Consider the following 19,301-nt stretch of genomic DNA (forward strand, 5'->3'; position numbering starts at 1 on the left):
ATTTATGAAGGTTAATTTGTATAATTACTTTTACTTCTGCTGTTAACAAGGTTTACACTTTAATGAGATGGAAATTCCAGTGATCTAGGAAAATATTAATTTGAACCAATCATCCAAATAAATGATGTATACATCAGGAAAGGGAAGTGTAACAAACAAGACATGCATGTCAGAGAGAACTTTCCATAAAGTAGAGCAGTGGTTCTAAACCTTTGTCTTTTCCCTCACACACCACTTTAAGTAATCCCTATGCCATAGGTGCTCTGTGATTAGTAAGGGATTGCTTAAGATGGTATGTGGGTGGAAAGAAAATGTTTGAAAACCCCTGTTTTAATCAACCCTCATTGACTCGTTATGTGCATGGTTTCAAAACTCCAAAGGAAATGGACCAATGACCATTTTTCTCCAGCAAAATATTTCAGAAACAATTGGGTCTAGAGCAGTGATTCTCAACCTTCCCTTCCCACCCACATCCCACCTTAAGCAATCCCTTACTAATCACAGAGCACCGATGGCAAGGGTTGACTTAAAATTGGATGTGAGTGGAAAGAAAAAGGTTGAGAACCACTGATGTAGGGTGACTGTTTGCAACAAAGTATTCCGAATCAAACTTAAACTGCTGACATTTTGCTGGATATTTTTATAATGATGCCACAAGAGAAACTAAAGAATTACAACAAATGTGTACCTACCCTTGATAGGTCTGACTTCCAGTTTTTTGGGTTCAGGCCTCCTGAGTTGTCTTGGAAGCAGATCATTTTCAATATGCCATTTTTTTAAGCACTGAGGCTCATGGATGCTTATAGATGCAGTTCCATATTCTCGACCACATATGTAGCAGAAAACTGTTAGTGGCCGTCTACCTGCTGGTGGCTGGAGACAATTGTTGAATGTACGTCATTGAATTCTAAACTAAAATATATTAAATATTTCAAAAGGCACAAGGAATTGAAAACATGGATGTTGAACTGTGCTAAACTGCTTAGGAATGTTAAGAATACATTAATATATTTGCTTATGCTGCATTTCTTAATGCAAACTAATCCTTTAGAAGTAGTGGGGTGGGGGCGGGGGGAAATGCCAGGGTATGAATGTGCTCATGTCAGGATGATCCAGGCCATGGGTTCAAATCATATTCAGAGAAACTGTTCCACATTGTTGTAGGAACAAATTACATAGAATGTGTTCCTTTATTAAAAATGGCATGACATTAAAAGGCATATTCTAGAAGCACAAGGTTGGGGTTTTTTTGTAGTTTCCTGGCTTTTATCTACAGAAGAGAGCAACTTGAAAGGAGATAGGATGTTGAGAAAATCTGAATGGATATCTTGAAGCAGCAAGAGGACATGTTGAGGACAGTATCCTCAGAGATCTCTTGCACTACTTCCTGAACTCACAAAAATCATTTTCTCAAAGCCATTTACTTTTCCTGGCCACAGGTATACCAAAGGGACCTGAAGCACATCCAGGTACAATAAAGAGGAATATGTAGACAGAGGGCACAGGATTTCCAGAAGACTTTAATTAAGGTGTTACATGATAGCTACACAAGAGCGCGCAGTATTGCAGATATTCTATTGGCATGAATCACTGACTAACAAAAAATGGATCATTTTCAGATTGGTATAATTATGTCCAACTATTATTGCCTAGTTGAGGAGAAAAGTTACACATTAAATTATTACGTTCTCAGTCGACATGGAAACTCCTGGTTCAGCAGGAATGTGCTTGAGCCGTATTGTCATTTTTATTGTGATTAAAATATATATTAACATGTCCCATGGGAAATTGCTGGTGATTTTGTTGGACATACAACAAGGTAACAGGCCCTTTCAGTCATGAGACCATGCCGCCCAATTACACCCAATTCACCAACTGGACAGCCCCAGTATGTTTTGAAGGGTGGGAGGAAACCAGATTACCGGAGGACAGCCACGCAGACACGGGGAGAACGTTTGAAAACTCCTCACAGAGAATGCTGGATTTGAACACTGGTCGCTGGTTCTGTGATAGCTCTTAGTATCCAGTTCTCTGTGTGAACTGCTTCTTTCTAATCCTTCACATTTCTTACTAATAGAAAACTCCATTATTAAAACTGGGATGAATTTGTTCTGGGGAATGTTTCTCCCTTTCGTTTTCTCTAATGACATTTTTCTGACATGTATGATTTTTTTTAATTTCCCTCTTTTTTTGGGATTTCAGTACTTCTATGATGTAAGGAAATAGAAGGGGCAAAGAGCAGTGCCCATGCACCAAAGTTGCTTGAATTGATACCAAATAATGAGTTGGAGTTGGTGGCAATTGAAATGACTTACTGAGAAGGACCAAAGGCTTTGCACTTCTCAACATTGAGTTAAAAGCACTTTCAATAGTTCACCATTACACAACTTTGTGAATGCCAAAACCCTTCCATATCTACATCCAATTCTGTTTAAAGTAGAAGAGGAATAAACTTTATCATTCAGCTCAGATTTGCATTTGATGATAATTATTTAGAAATGACATACACCAAAACATACAAATTGATTTCAGTCTCTCCAATCTCTCTCCATTTACTATCTTCCAGTAATGCTGATTCATACAGAACTCCACAGCCAATATTCCATATCACACTGCCCAGCTGCCCATCATTCAAGACTGTTGAAAAGTTATTGACACACAGACTATTAATATATTGAACTTAAAATCCTTATCTTCCAAGCCACAGGGGGCTTTGCCCACCTTTTATTTATGAACTTCAGCAGCTTCATGTCTCTACTTTCTGAATCAGGTTTATTGTCCACTGCTCACTCACAGTACTGCTGTTGCTTCTTGAACAACCATTTGAAGTACTAGCTAGAAATGGCATTGACACACTTACTGATTTGTAACTTGTACTTGGTTGAGGAGTTTTGGACAATGCGCTCCCATCGTTTGACCTGCAGCTTCTCTGGTGCACAGCAAGTCGATCAGGCCGGAATGTTCGACCACACTTTTCACAGGGTATAAACTGGGCATTTGCACTTTTGAATGCGGTGACATCTAAAGCATTAATGTCAAGTGAACCATCTGTTTTAATTGTCTTTGTTTTTTTGGGTTTTGGTCTTTGTTGGTGTTTTGGTAACTTCTCATTCTCAATCCGCCACTTCTCCAGGCACTGAGGCTCATGAATGATGATTGAATGCAATCCAAATTGCTTGCCACATATATAACAAACCCTCAGAAGTTTGGACATAGCTCTGTGTTTACAAATCCTTTAATCTTGTTATGGAAAGTGTTGAGGATTTTAAAATTCTTGATTGCTAGATGTCAATTTGCTGCAGATATGCAATAGGATATGATGTTTTCACATGATTAGATGTTAGCCTTGGAGATGTTTAATGAGTTAATTAAGGCTCTAAATGAAGATGTCCTATAGCTTATCTTTTCAGCTGATTCCTTCCTTTTAAACCTGTGAAGAACTGGAGATAGTTTTTTTTCACAATTCACACATGCAGAAGACAATAATCTATACTTGGATGAATTTGTCAAGTGATGCTTTTTTTGTGGGTATACATGTCAGGAAAAGCTGAGACTTCATTGGCCATGTCTGAAAAGCAGATACAGAATTCAATTAAAAGGTTATGTTGTTGTGAAACAGTACTTTATATAATAATTGCATATAAGAAAAATGCTCAAATAATAATGTAAGGGAAAGTTATTCAACACAGTTTAAGCAGTTGAGAAAATAAAATTGGTTTTAATTATCAATTGGAAATGTTTAAAATTAGCAAAAAGATAAAGCATATTTTGTATATAACATATGTATTGCCTATTAATATTTTGTGATTTTGTTTATCACACATTGAGGAAATGTTAGGACATGAATTGAGGTATCAACCAATTTCTTTATTTTTTTATCTTCAAGCAGATGTCTTCCTGAGGATGAGGAGAGTGAAACATGAAAATCTGCAGATGCTGTGGTTGGAGTAAAAGCGCACCGAAATGCGGGAGGAAATCAGCTGGTCTTGCATCATCCATAGGAGGCCGAGATAAATTGCCAACGATTCGGGCTCAAGCCTTTTTTCAAGGAATAGGCAAAGAATAAGCAAAAAACAGGAAATCTCAGAATAAATACAGTGAACCCTTTCATGCAGTGAAAAAGCCCAATTGTAAAGCGATCAGCGCAGTTGGCCTCAAGCTCCCGACCTTCTGGACAGTTTGACCCATCATGTGGCTCAGTTCTAGATTCAGGACATCGCATTGGAGACCACACAGCATTACCGCATGGTCAGCACCCTGGATCCATAGACTGCAGACAGAGTGGCCAACTTCATCCACTGGCCACCATCAAAATGCACTTACTCTACCTTCAAAGAGCTATTGACTGAGACCTTTGGACTCTTGCAGCAAGAGAGAGGGGTACAGCTGCTCCACCTGGATGGGCTTGGGGACAGATCCCCGTCAGCATTCAAGAACGAGATGCTAGCCCTCCTGGGAGACCACAAACCCGGCATTATGTTTGAGCAGGCATTTTTGGAACAGCTGCCCGAGGACATCCAACTGCTCCTGGCTGATGCGGATTTCAGCGACCCCCGGAAAATTGCAACACAGGCAGACATTCTGTGGAAGCAGAAACAGAAGTGCTCGGCTCCCGTGGGGCTCGTCACGGTCTCACAACCAGACAAAGGCCAGTCCTGGAAAGGAGCGGCAGGGATGAGTCCAAGGAGAGATGATGCTTCTACCATCAAAGATCGGTTCCGAGGCCCGCTGATGCAGGTAGCCCAGCGAGTTCCAGGGAAATGACAAGGCCAGCCATCACTGATGGCCATGGCAGCTGGTAATCGAGAGAGCCTCCTATACATGCCTGTCAGAAAGAAATTTCTTGGAGGTCAGTGTGATGATCCTGATAGGGTTGGACATTAGATGCAGGCAAGCAAACCCTGCATTGAGGGCTGCCAACAGCACTTGTAGGGCCGAGCTGCAGTTGGGGGCAGTCACTTCTTGTGGGAGTTCACGCTGGCCACAGTGGAACAACCACTCCTCGGAGCTGACTTCCTGCGGGCCCACAACCTCCTAGTGGACTTTAAGGACACTGATTCTAATTCTAATACACACAGAGACGACCAAACCTTTGCACTGAGGGGCACCAGGCTCCCAGCATTGCACCTAGACTCCATCCACAGCTCAGATGACGAGTTCTCCAAGGTGCTAGCTGAGTTCCCAGCAATCTTTTCCCCTCAGTTCATGGTGGAAGTGCCCCAACACGGCGTCAGGGATCACATCATTACCAAGGGTCCACGTCTCCATGCAAGGGCAAGACGACTTCCCCCAGAGAAGCTCCAACTGGCCAAAGAGGAGTTCCACAAGCTCGAGGAGTTAGGCATCATTCGGCAGTCAGACAGTCGATGGGTTTCTCCCCTGCACATGGTGCCTAAAGTATCTGGGGGGTGGAGACTATGCGGCGGCTACTGCCGGCTCAATGAGGCCACCACTCTGGATCATTACCCCATGCTGCAGATCCAGGACTTTGTGGCAAACCTGCATGGAGCAACAATTTTCTCCAAAGTGGACTTGGTGCGAGGGTACCACCAAATTGCAGTGCACCCTGATGAAATCTGCAAGATGGCCAATGTTGTTCTATTTGGGCTGTTCAAGTTCCTGAGGATGCCATTTGGGTTCAAGAATACGGCACAAACCTTCCAGCAACAGATGGATGTAGTGGGCCAAGAGCGACACCTTTGTCTACTTACATGACATCCTGGTGGCGAGCAGAACCCGGCAGGAACATCTACAACACCTCTGAAACTTCTACAATCGCTTACTTAAGTTCGGCCTTATGATCAACCTGGCTAAATGCCAGTTTGGACTAAATGCAATTTACTTCCTGGGCCACAGGATTTCCAAATGCAGGGCCACACCACTACCCAGCAAGGTGGAGGCCATCTGCAACCTCCCGAGACCCAGTACGACCAAAGGAGATCATGGGCATGGTCACCTTTTATTGCAGATTCATCCCTGCAGCGGTTTGAACCAAGCACCCACTCTTCACCCTGATGACTGGCAAGGCAAAGGACTTGACCTGGGATGATGACTCCGCACGAGTGTTCATGGAAGTTAACGCTGCGCTCCTGGCCCACCCCAGGTCAGATGTACCCATGGCTCTCACAGTTGATGCCTCAGAAATGGCGATTGGTGGAGTTCTGGAGTAGCAGATAGAAGGAAGTTAGTACCCACTAGCTTTCTTCAGCAAACATCTGCAGCCCCCTGGGCTAAAGTACAGTGCTTTCAATAGAAGGCTGCTGGCATTGTACTTAGCCATCTGCCACTTCCAGTACTTCCTAGAGGGAAGGGCTTTCAGGGACCACAAGCCACTGACATTGGCCCTGGCCAAGATCTCCGATTGCTGGTCGGCCTACGAGCAGAGACACTTGTCTTATGTCTCAGAGTACACCACCAATGTGAGACACATCTTGGGGAAAAGACAACAAGGTCGCAGATGCCTTGTCAAGACAGTGCGTCCACTCTCTGGCTTATGTTGGATTTCGTGGCACTGGCAGAGGCACAGCAGCAGGATGACGAGATACCTCAGTACAGGACTCCATCACAGGGCTGCAGCTTCAGGACAGCCCAGTCAGCACAGGTAACACAATCTTCTGTGCGACGTGGCCACTGGACAGATTCGACCTATCATTCCAATGGCATGGAGGCGACAAGTATTCGACTACATCCATAGGCTGGTACATCTATCGATCAGGACTACAGTCTGGTTGGTGGCCAGCAAGTACACGTGGCATGGGTTGTGGAAACAAGTCAATGGGTGGGCCAAGATGTGCACACAATGCCAAACAGCTAAGGTACAGTGGCACACCAAGGTCCCCCTGCAGCCTTTCGAGCCAACGGAACAAAGGTTTGACCACATTCATGTGGACATAATGGGGCTCTTACCAGTCTCACAGGGTTTCCGCTACCTGTTCATGGTGGTTGACTGTTTCACCCAGTAGCCAGAAGCAATTCCCATGGGTGACACATCCACCAGGTCCTGGGTAGCAAGGTTTGGGCTACCATGCCATATAACTTCCAACAGAGGTGCACAATTCACCTCCAGCCTGTGGACCGATGTTCCCAACCTGTGGGCCACTCAGCTACCACATATCAGCATACCACGGGATGGTGGAGCTCTTCCACAGGCACCTCAAGGCCACCCTTATGACCAAACTCAAGAGGTCCAACTGGGTGGACGAACTGCCATGGACACTGCTGGGGATTCATACAGCCCTGAAGGAAGATCTCCTCACATCCTCCACCGAGTTCGTCTACGGAACTCCACTCATGGTCCCCGGGGATTTCATCCCACCAGCTAAAGGTCAACAGGAGGATACAACCACCTTCCTGGACAGTCTATGTGAAAAGGTTGGTAACCTGACTCCGACCCCACCTTCCAGACATGGGGAGGCCAAGTTCAACATCTCCAAAGACCTCCAAGACTGCGAGTACATGTTCATGCGCAGAGGGCCACACCATCCACTGCTACAGAAGCCCTACGAAAGCCCCTTCCGAGTCATCTGGAACAAGTGGGTCACCTTCAAACTGGACATCGGTGGCAAACCAGAGGTCTTCACTGCAGAGAGGCTCAAGCCGGCACACAACCCATAGAGATGCCAGCACCTCGACGCAGAGGCAGACCACCAAAGACATTGGGGACTGCATCCACGGACACTATGAACTGTAGCATCAGTTCTGGGGAGGGGGTCATGTGGTGGCCCACATCCGCGGAGATCGGGCCAGCACAACACGTGGTAATAAACAGCAGCATAACTCACTAACGTGACCCCTACCATAGCAAACCAGCGTGGTTGGAAGCTGGGACAATACAAAACCAGCAGCCCTAAAATGATGTGAGTCAGGCTGCCCAGCTAACAGAGCAACACCAGGCTAGGGAAGAAGGGTATTCCTATGCAAGAATGTTCCCACGGGCGGGAATCCCATTTTCGTTATTCATGCGGCTGATGTCAGCCAATCAACCAAATGGCAGGAACTCCAACTGTATAAAAGGAGCAGTTCCAGCCTCAGTAAAACCAGAGCATAACCTCCCACACTTGGAGTGTGTGTGCTTCATTGTAGCAGACGGCTATAAGAGAATCTAAAGTCTGGAGACAAGCAGATGAATTCATTGCAAGCTGGCTGCAGGACAAAAGCAGAGTACACAGTAAAGGGGTGCTCTTCACAAAGAATGAAGTAGGAAGTGGTGATCCATTAGAATCAGTCTTGGGGTTATTGCTGTTTACAATGTATATTCATTATTTAGATCCAAGAATATTAATTAGAATTATTTTGAATTTGCAGATAATTCCAAATTGTGGGCGGGATAGAAGAACTGAGAAGGTAGTAATAAACTCCAAGGCAGAGGTAAAAATACTTTGCCGAATGTGCAAATATTTGGCCAATTAAATTCAGCACAGATAAATGTAAGTTATTACATTTTGTTATGAAGGATAGAGATGGCACTTCCTACTTGGAAAGTACAGGAGAGAGGCCAATGAATCTTGGAGTCACTGGAAGTGGCCAAAAAGGTTACCATGGTCAGGAGAAAAAGCAAGTCAAGCAATAAAGCTTGGTTCGAGAAGGATGCAAATTAACAAAAAAATACTTTGTGTCATGCTGTATTAAATCATTGTTTAATTACATGTAAAACAACAGCTCTGGTTGTCGTCTTATAAAAAGAGCAGGGAGTAAAGTTTTACAAAGATGTCATGAGAAATGCATAGATAAACATATGATATGAAAAATTTCTTTTCCCTTGAGAAATGAAAACCAAGGGATGAAAAAAAATCAAGGTCTTTAAAGTTACAAAGTGTTTTGATTGATTGGAAATTTGGGGAAGAATACAAGAGACAATTGAGAGCAGGCAGTTATCAACCAATCAAATAGAGTATAGAAGAAATTCTTTCAACCAAAAAGTGGTTTCTAACATAGGGAGTGAGTGAAGAGAATAGGTTTGATACATTTTAAGGAATGGATGGATAAGGAAGTTGTAGATCAGTCGCTGTGTTTATATACTGTATATCCGGGTTACTGGAGTTGTTTATGCTGCTGCACTGGGGTGGCCATGTTCTGTGGCAGTGGTTCTCAACCTTTTTCTTTCCACTCGCACACCACTTTAAGTATTCCCTATGCCGTAAGTGGTCTGTGATTAGTAAGGGATTGCTTAAGGTGGAAAGAAAAAGTTTGAAAACCACTATTTTTATCGTACCTAATTGACTCATTATGTGCATGGTTTCAGAACTCCAAAGGAAATGGGCCAATGACAATTTTTCTCAAGCAAAATATTTCAGTAACAATTGTGTCTAGGGCAGTGATTCTCAACCTTCCCTTCCCATTCGCATCCCACCTGAAGCAATCCCTTACTAATCACAGAACACCCAGTGGTGTAAAGATTACTTAAAGTGGGATGTGAATGGAAAGAAAAAGGTTGAGAACCACTGCGTTAGAGTCATTGATATTCATATTGTTTACATGTAGTAGAGTGCTTTCTTACGTTTCTCACCTAATATGGTTATCATTTCATTTACTGAATGTGTCTGCTAAATATTGGTGATTCTCTGACACTTTGTAAGCACTCAAGTTTAACAAGGTAATTTTGTCATGGTATGGAGCATGAGCTAAGGAAAGGGGATGTAGATCACTCACTGTGTTCATATCCTATATATCTAGGTTACTGAGGTACTGGGGAATTCTTTATGCTGGCGCACTCTGATGGTCACGTTCTGCAACTTTGCATCCACAATATATATACTTAATAAACTAGGTTTGAAGTTAATCCGCTTGCTTTCATTTATCTAAACTCGTATCAGATATGAAGGAGAAGAATCTCTTCTGGGGAAGGTCTGACCTGTACTTAAATGGTGGGCTCCACCTGAACTGGAGGGGGACCAATATCCTGGCGGGCAGGTTTGTTAAAGCTTTTGGGGAGGGTTTAAACTAGTTTGGCAGAGGGGTGGGAAACAGAATGTGAGGGCAGAAATTAGGGTAGAAGGACAAAAGCATGATATTATGTGCTCTGAGTTGGAGAGGAAGGACAGGCAGGGGACAAAACATAGATAGCCAGTTAGAGGGGTTGAAATGTGTCTATTTCAGTGCTAGGAATATTAGGAACAAAGGGAATGAACTTAGAACATGGATCCATACATGGAACTACGATGTTGTGGCCATTACTGAAACTTGGCTGGAGGAAGGGCAGGATTGGTAGATGCAGGTACCGGGGTTTAGGTGTTTTAAAAAGAATAGGATGGGAGGTAGAAAAGCATGGGTGGGAGTGGGGATAGCATTGCTGGTCAGTGATAGTATCATGACTATAGAAAGGGAGGACGCTGCAGAAGGAGTGTCCACTGATTCATTGAGGGTTGAAGTCAGGAATAGGAAGGGAGCCATCACTGTGCTGGGAGTGGTCTATATGCCCCCAAATAGCCCTCAGGACACTGAGCAGCAGAGAAGCAGGCAGATTTTGGAATGGTGCGGGCAATACAGCATCATAGTTATGCGTGATTTCAACTTCCCTAATATTGACTGGAACCTACTGACTGCAAGAGGGATAGATGGGGCTGAATTTGTCAGATGTGTACAAGAAGGATTTCTGACACATTATGTGGACCAGACAACTAGAGGAGAGGTCATACTAGATCTGGTTCTAGGGAATGAACCTGGTCAGATGGCTGAGCTCTCAGTGGGGGAGCATCTTGTTCAGAGTGACCACAACTCCCTTAGCTTCAACATAGCTATGGAAAAGGATAAAAGCAGTCACAATGGAAATGTGCTTAATTTGGGATGTGTTTATTATGAAAGGATAAGGCAGGAACTAGCAAGAATAAATTGCAAATTGTTTAAGGGTGAAAGCACAGAACTAATATGGAGGAAGTTTAGGGACCACTCGTGCAGGATTCAAGATAGGGTTGTCCCATTGGGACAAGGAAAAGATAGTAGGAAAAGGGAACCATGGCTGATGAAACATGTCAGGCAACTAGTCAAGAGGAAGAAGGAAGTAAACATTGGATATAGGAAACAGGAAACAGGAAGGGCTCAAGAGAAGTATATGGTAGCCAGGAAGGAGCTTAAAAAAAGGCTTAGGTGAGCTCGAAGGGGGCATAAAAAGGTCTTGGCTCATAGAATTAAGGAGAAAGACGAGAAAGAAGTTGGGGATAAAGGAGACAATATGTGCTTGGAGGCACAGGAAGTTGGTGAGGTCTTAAATGAATACTTTTCATCAGTATTCACAAGAGAAAAGGACCTTGATCATGGTGAGGTCGAAATTGAACAGGCCTGTGTGCTGGACAATGTGGAGATTAAGGAAGAGGAAGTGTTGGATCTTCATAAAAACATCAAGATCGATAAGTCCTTGGGACCAGACAAGATATACCCCAGGCTGCTGTGGGAAGTGAGAGAAACGTTAGCTGGGGCATTAGCTATAATCTTTGAATCCGCTTTGCCCACAGGGGAGGTACCAGAGGACTGGAGAATGGCAAATGTAGTCCCCTTGTTTAAAAAAGGTAATAGGGAGAATCCTGGGAATTATAGACAGGTGAGTCTTACACCAGTGATGTACAAATTTGGCATAGCCGTTAGCACAATGCCTTTACAGCGCCAGCGTTCGGGATCAGGGGTCAAATCCCACGCTGTTTGTACGTTATCCATGTGTCTGCATGGGTTTTCCCAGGGGCTCCAGTTTTCTTCCACCATTCAAAATGCACCTGGGGTTATAGGTTAATTGGGTGTAAATTGGGCGGCCTGAACTTGTGGGCCAAAATGGCCTGTTACCATGCTGCATGACTAAATTTAAAGTTTAAACTAATGGAGAGGATTCTTAAGGATAAGATCTATGAGCATTTGGAGAAGCCCAGTCTACTCAAGGATAGTCAGCATGTCTTTGTGAAGGGAAGGTCGTGTCTCACAAGTCTAATTGAGTTTTTTGAGGAGATAACAAAAGAAATTGATGAGGGTAGGACAGTAGATGTGGTCTACATGGATTTTATCAAGACATTTGACAAGATCCTCCATGAGAGACTCATCCAGAAAGTCAAGAGGCATGAATCAGTGGAACCTTGGCTGTGTAGATAAAAAACTGGCTTGAAGGAAGAAAGTAGAGAGTAGTATTAGAAGGAAAGTATTTTGCTTGGAGGTTGGTGACTAGTGGAGGGCTGCAAAGATCTGTTCTGGACCCCTGCTCTTTGTGATTTTTATGAAGAGGCGGAAGGATGGGTCAGCAAATTTGAGGATGACATGAAGGGTTGGAGGAGTTGTGAATGGAGCTGAAGGTTGTTGAAGGTTACAAGAGGATATAGACAGGATGCAGAGTTGGGCGGGAAAGTGGCAGATGCATTTCAATCTGAATAAGTGTGAGGTGATACATTTTGGAAGGACAAACCAGAAGGTTGAGTACAGGGTTAATGGTCGGTTACTTAAAAGTCTGGATAACTAGAGGGATCTTAGGGGTTCAAATCCATACATCTCTCAAGGTCGCCACACAGGTTGATGGGATAGTTAAGAAGGCCTATTAATGCTGGGCTTCATTAATAGGTGGATTGAATTCAGAAGTAGAGATGACATGTTGCAACTCTACAAATCTCTGGTAAGTCCACACTTAGAGTATTGTGTTCAGTTCTGGTCACCTCATTATAGGAAGGATGTGAAGCTATGGAGAGGGTGCAGAGGAGATTTACTAGGATGTTGCATGGATTGGGAAACAAGCCTTATGAGGCAAGGGTTAGCAGAACTGGGAATTTTCACTTTGGAGCATGGAAGATTGAGAGGAGATTTGATAGAGGTCTACAAGATTATGGGAGGTATAGACAGGGTGGACAGCCAGCACCTGTTTCCCAGGACAGGATCAGCAAACACCAGAGGACATAAGTAAAAGGTTGTGGGAAGGAAGTTTTGGGGAGACATCAGGGGTAAGTTTTTTACACTTAGAGTTGTGGGTTCCTGCAATGCCTTGGTGGAGTCTGAAACATTGGGGGCATTTAAGAGCCTCTTAGACAGACAAATGGTTGAAAGAAAAATAGAGGGTTATGGAATAGGGAGGGTTTAGTGCTTTTTTTGGAAGGAATATATGGGTTGGCACAACATTGAGGGCTGAAGAGCCTGTACTGTGCCTGTATTTTTCTATGCTTTATATATATTCTATGTTAATATAGAAGATTACATGATAGGTTTGGGTGATGAAACTCTGCAGGAAGATCCAGTGAAGAAGGTGGCAGCATGGACTGGTTAGTGCAATGCCCTGTTTCTGATGGAACCCCATACTTGGTTTTGCACTTACTTGATGCATCTTTTTTAGAAGACTTTTCTCACTTCATGATCTTTCTCTCCTACTATCAAGGATTTGTCCAATTCTACTCTCTGTACTCACCAACTTAGAAATGTACTCTCCTTCCTAACCAAATGCAATTCTTTGGACCTTTCACTATTAAACACATTTGTCATATGTCCATTCATTCTATTTGCCATCTATGTTTAAGTCTATCACTATCTGACTCATTAATCATTATAAAGTTTTTATGTCCTCTGCACATACTGAAATTCTCTGTACATGCATATCCAAACCAGAAAATAGGAAATCCACAAGACCAACATTAACCATGGGAAACGCCATTGTGTCCACTCCAAAAACAAGAATTCATCGTGACTTCCTGTTCTCTGTCATTAAGGCAAATCAACCACTATTCCAAAAGGCTTTCTCACAGATGTTGTTGCTTTGACTTTTGTACTTAGCCACACACTGGAGGCAGATGCAATGAGGCTTACGATATCAAAAGATGAAGTATAGAAGAAGGCAGGGATAAGATTTTAAAAAGTGAATTGGAGAATCAACAGCATGAGCTGAGATCTAGTGCAGGTGGATGTTAGTTGATGATTGATAGGCAAAAGGGTGATTGAAAAGTAGCAACTTATAAGGAGACTGAAGTACAATGTAGTGACATTTCATGAGTGCAAACGTTAGGGCAGTAGATCTCACATTTTCTTTCCACTCACATCCCACTTTAAGTAATCCCTAATTCATTGGTGCTCTGTGATTAGAAAGGGATTGCTTAAGGTGGGATGTGGGTGGGAAGGGATGGTTGAGAATCACTGCTCGAGTCCCAATTGTAACTGAAATATTTTGCTTGAGCAAAATGGTCATTGGCCCATTTCCTTTGGAGTTCTGAAACCATGCACATAATGAGTCAATTAAGTACGATTAAAACAGTGGTTTTCAAACTTTTTCTTTCCACCCACATCCCATCTTAAGCAATCCCTTACTAATCACAGACCACTTACGGCATAGGGAATACAAAGTGGGATGTGAGTGGAAAGAAGTTTGAGAACCACTGTGTTAGGGCAATAAAATCCAGAGCTTCTTGGATTGCCAATGGGGTGGATTGTGAAATAGAGCAGGAAAATATGGTTTATGTCAGATTTCAGGTTGAAGTCAGAATTGACAACCAATTAATTATAGTTATCTGATGGAAAGTTAAAAAATAAACAAGAAGAATAGAGAGAAAATGTGAGAACAGACTAACTACAAATAGAAAGGGGAATCCAAAATATTCAATAGGTATGTGAACTATGAATTGTAAGAGTAGGTCTGGGCTGGTCTAAGACCTAATAATGGAGGCAGAGAGCGAACCAAAGAATTGTGTTAGTATTTTGCAGTGGTCTCTGCCATAGGAGAAGTAGTTGCAGCGTGGTCAGGAGAGGAAGATGTCTCTGAGATTCTGCATGTGCTAAAAACCTTTAAAGGCAAAATACTAAAAAAAAGATTAGCTGTGCTTAAAAGAGATAAATAGTCCCTAGAAAGCGAGTATGGAATGAGATACATCCTTGGCCACTGAGGAAGATGAGGTGGAAATTGCAGATGTTTTTGACAGTAAATGTCAGGATTGAAAAGTGGTGCTTGAGTACTGGAGAACTGTAAATGTAGCACTGTTTTTTTTTTCAACAGGGTGCAGGGTTATTTCCAGCCAGATCAATCTTAGAGTGGGGAATTATTTGAAAAATATATTTGTCAATGATAAATTATGTTTAACTTGGCTTTTTGGGGCAGTTTGTAGTTTTTGAGAAGATGAACAGCAAGGGAGATGTTTGTTATGCAGTTGTCATGGACTTTCAAAGGGCAGCTAATAAAGTGCTGCAAATTCGATTGTCATCAATGAAGCTCATGAAATAAATGGATAGAGTCCTGCTAAGAAACAGCTGGATAATGAATGTTTCTTTACTAAAATGGAGGGAATTGTAATTCTTAGTAATATTTCCCACTTGGACTTGCAGGGCAGAATTTCCAAATCTACAGATAACACAAAACATGGAACATGAAACACAAAACTGCAGACCTGTCATTGGGGTGGACCCACAGACAGCAGGAGTGGAGACACAGCACTCCTCCACAGGGTTCTGCTGCCAACTCCAACCACCAGCATGTCCGTACAGACTTTAAATGGACTGTTAAAGGAGCCATCGGTGGAATAATTTAAAATCTTGCGACGTGGGGTCTGGGCCCAAAATGGCAGCGCCTGTGTTCAACAGTTGCCTCGAGGGGTTGCAAAGGACTGGCACAGGGCACCATAAAATTGGGAGACCACACCCTGAGTTTGAAATGGAGAAACAGAGGGGACAGTGACCACGGCGGTGGAGTGCCTCTGCAGTTAAAAAACCTACAGAATAGTGGACTTTTGGTGACTCGAGACGATCAACACATGCAGGCTGTGGGCTGTTGGCGACTGTGGTCAAAGGACTCACACCAGGCTATGGTCTGCTGGAGACTGGCTGAAGGGAAACTAGGTATCAAGGGTCCTGATCATGTCAGAAATTTCAATCTGGAGTTCGAGTTTTTGACAGTTTGGAACCAAGTCTATATGGGCAGTGAAGGCTGTGGGGGTGCTGTGTTCTGGAGGCAAATACAGGACACTCACTGATTTTGGGTGGACTCTCTTTTGGTTCTTTTTCATTGACAGTAATGGGTATTGGACAATTTCTGCTGATGCCGAATCTTTGTCTGCCTTACGGCAGATTAAAATCAATTTTGTTTATTATTATTCTTGTTTTATTACATGCCAGCCCATCGGAGTGGGGCTCTGCAGCCACTGAGTCAGGCGCCGACTTCGAAGAGCATAATCCATCTCATCCAGTTGTGTAGGTCATGGGCTCCCAGTCAGGTCGCCGCTTCAGCCTGGCGTGTTTGACGGCCCGTTTAACCGAGCATATATCAAGTCAATTAGGTACAATTAAAACAGTGGTTTTCAAATTTTTTCTTTCCTCCCACATACCATCTTAAGCAATCCCTTCCTAATCACACTTAAAGTGGTATGTGAGTGGTTTAGGGAGAATATTGGGGGAAAGTTCTTCACTCAGAGAAGGGTGGGAGGGTGGAATGAGCTGCCATCTTGTGTGGTGAATGTAGGCTTGATCTCAATTTTTAAAAATAGATTGGATAGATACATGGATGGGAGTTGGTCAGTGGGACTAATGAAATAGTGGTTGGCCCAGACTAGAATGACATGTTTTCTGTAATGCTGCGTTCTATGGTTCATAGTGAACTATGAGGAGACCGGTAATAAACAGAGGGTTGATATTGGATACATATCCAATTGTACTCAGTTTTGGTCACCTCATATGGGAAGAATATAGAAGCTTTCGAGTGGGTGCAGAGGTGATTTAATAGGATGTTGTTTGAATGAGAGAACATGGCTTCTGAGGAAAACCTGAGGGAGCTTTTTCTCTGACAGGAGCATGGAAGTCATGATATAACATTGTAAAAACTTGGGTTTTTTTTTGCCACAAATTGTGTTTCTGGCACCATACCTCAGGAAGGATATGAAGGAATTTGAGATAGAGCAGAATAGAAACACTAAAGGGATGAGCAAACTTTGTTTACATGGATAAACTTTGGATGCTGGGGTTAATTCTCATGTGTTGAGAGTGGATCAGACAGAGGTATTTAAAAATCAATCAAGACTCTAAAAATCTGTGGTTTTCATCCTTTTTCTTTCCTCTCACACACCACTTTAAGTAATCCCTAAGCCATCATTGCTCTGTGATTACTAAAGGATTGCTTAAGATGGTCTGTGGGTGGGAAAGGAAGGTTGAGAATTACTGCTCTAGACCCAATTGTTACTGAGGTATTTTGCTTGAGAAAAATGATCATTGGCCCATTTCCTTTGGAGTTCTGAAACCATGCACATAACAAGTCAATTAGGTACAATTAAAACCATGGTTTTCAAACTTTTTCTTTCCACACACATACCGCCTTAAGCAATCCCTTACTAATCACAGAGCACCTGTGTCATAGGGATTGCTTAAAATGGTATGGGAGTGGAAAGACAGGTTGAGAACCATTGATTTAGAACAAAGTCAATGGCCTTAAAAAGCAATAGTTACTGGAGAAAAGTGATAATTATCTGAAAAGGGAAAAAGTAGATCAGGGTTATGGGGCAGGAAAAGGGGTGGGAACTGGACACATTGGCTTTGCATCGAGCCACCAGAGACATGATGGGTTGAATGCCCCCTCCCCCCACCCCCTTCACTGCAGCTATTCTGTGAATGAGACTTCAGGCTAAGGTTTGAGTCATCAGGTACCAATATATGAAGCTTTGTGGTAGGAAAGAAACTAGGATGTTGCTGAGATTTTAGGAACTGATTTACAGGGAAAGGTTAAACAGGTTAGGACTATTCCTTGGAGCGTAGAAGAGTGAGAGGATTTTTAATTGAACAAAATTATGAGGGGTATAGACAGACTAAATGCAAGTAGGCTTTTTCCTCTGAGGGTGGGTGAGATACAAACCAGAGGACATTGGCTGAGGGTGAAAGGGGGAAGGTTTAGGGAGAGCACTAGGGAGAGCTTCTTCACACAGAGTAGTGGGAGTGTGGAAAGAGTTGCCAGCTGAAGTGGTAAATGTAAGCTCAGTTTTCACATTTAAGAAACATTTGGTCAGGTACATGGATGGGAGGGTTATGGAGGGCTATGGACTGGGTGCAGGTCATTGCGACGAGGCAGAATAATAGTTTGGCACAGACTAGAAGGGCCTGTTTTCTGTGCTGTAATGTTCTATGGTTCTATTACCACTCAAGGTATTTAATATTTTACTGTACGTGCTCACAGATTACTAACCTTGCTCCTTGTGTAGTTCATTGATCATACATCACTGTCAGCTTCCAGTCATTGCCTCCCTGTTTCCCATGGCAAACAGATGCAGTCTGCCACTGGATCCCATCAGCTCAGTTCACCAGGCACAGTCAAAAAGCGTTCCACTGCAACCATGACAACCATTGTAGCTTCCAGGTCAACGCTCGAAGAACTTTGTTGTTTCCTAGCAACACATTACGCATAGTTATTCAGGGTGTGCAGGGTGCGGAGAAATGGAGAATGCTTCAAAAGACTTCTCCAAAAAGTTGGCAAACATACTATAGTTACCTTAACAGGAAGCAGCATTCTTGTTTACCAACAGATTTGTTCTTAGATGGGTTTGTTTTGTCCATGAACTACTTCATGATTCAATAAATGAATGTGGTTTGTTCTTTAGGATATGTGCAGATTTATAATGCTTGCTTGTTATTTGATATAAACTGATAGGGAGTGTGATGTTTCTTCTATTATATAAAGAAATGAGTTCCGTTACCTAGTTCTGTCTTTAGCCCCTTTCACGCTGCCAACCCTCCTAAGAAGCGGGTAAACTTGTCGGGCCTGCTGCCCCAGGGAGCCTTTCCCACTGCACCATGATTTACATGGTTCATCCGCAACCTGGCATTTTAAGGGGGGCCCCGCCTCCAGCGGTGATGTATTACGTGCTCACAGCGCAGTGAAATCATAGCAGTATTAAGTGCATACGCGCTCAATGAGCTTCAGACTGTTCAAACTTAAGACAAACCCCACAGACCTGCTTGACATTATTCCCTAAACAATAGAGTATAACAACAATTTTCTTTTTCTTTTTTTCCTTTCTTTCTTTGGCTTGGCTTTGCGGACGAAGATTTATGGAGGGGTATGTCCACGTCTACTTTTGAGGGGGAGGACGTGGACCTGTCCTCGGGCCTGCGCAAAGGAGCTTTTAGGTGGAGTGCAATGTACGCAATACTGGCCCCAATAACAACAATTTACATAGCACTACACTGTATTAGTTCATGTGCAATGAGGGCAGACCGACGTTCAGGTCGGTGGCTGTCAGCCTTGTCTAGCATGGTTCTGATGTTCCAGCATGCTAGCTTGAGTTTGTGAGCATCTTTTGAGGGGGAGGACGTGGAGGGGGAGGACGTGGAGGGGGAGGACGTGGACCTGTCCTCAGGCCTGCGCAAAGGAGCTTTTAGGTGGAGTGCAGTGC

General features: G+C 43.2%; 1 protein-coding gene across 1 annotated transcript in view; it reads right to left on the bottom strand.

Annotated features, from left to right (window-relative positions):
* Positions 1-18,214, bottom strand: part of LOC138740657 (zinc finger protein 474-like) — a 35,581-nt gene extending 17,367 nt beyond the window's left edge. The window contains exons 1-3 of the mRNA XM_069893626.1: positions 18,095-18,214; positions 2,861-3,568; positions 693-873 (exon numbers count right to left, since the gene is read on the bottom strand). Of these exons, the coding sequence (XP_069749727.1) occupies positions 693-873; positions 2,861-3,214 (535 nt within the window). The 5' untranslated portion in view covers positions 3,215-3,568; positions 18,095-18,214. The remainder of the gene's footprint in view (positions 1-692; positions 874-2,860; positions 3,569-18,094) is intronic.
* Positions 18,215-19,301: the final 1,087 nt, after the last annotated feature.

The sequence above is a fragment of the Narcine bancroftii genome, chromosome 1 (assembly GCF_036971445.1).
Source record: "Narcine bancroftii isolate sNarBan1 chromosome 1, sNarBan1.hap1, whole genome shotgun sequence".
Lineage (NCBI taxonomy): Eukaryota > Metazoa > Chordata > Chondrichthyes > Torpediniformes > Narcinidae > Narcine > Narcine bancroftii.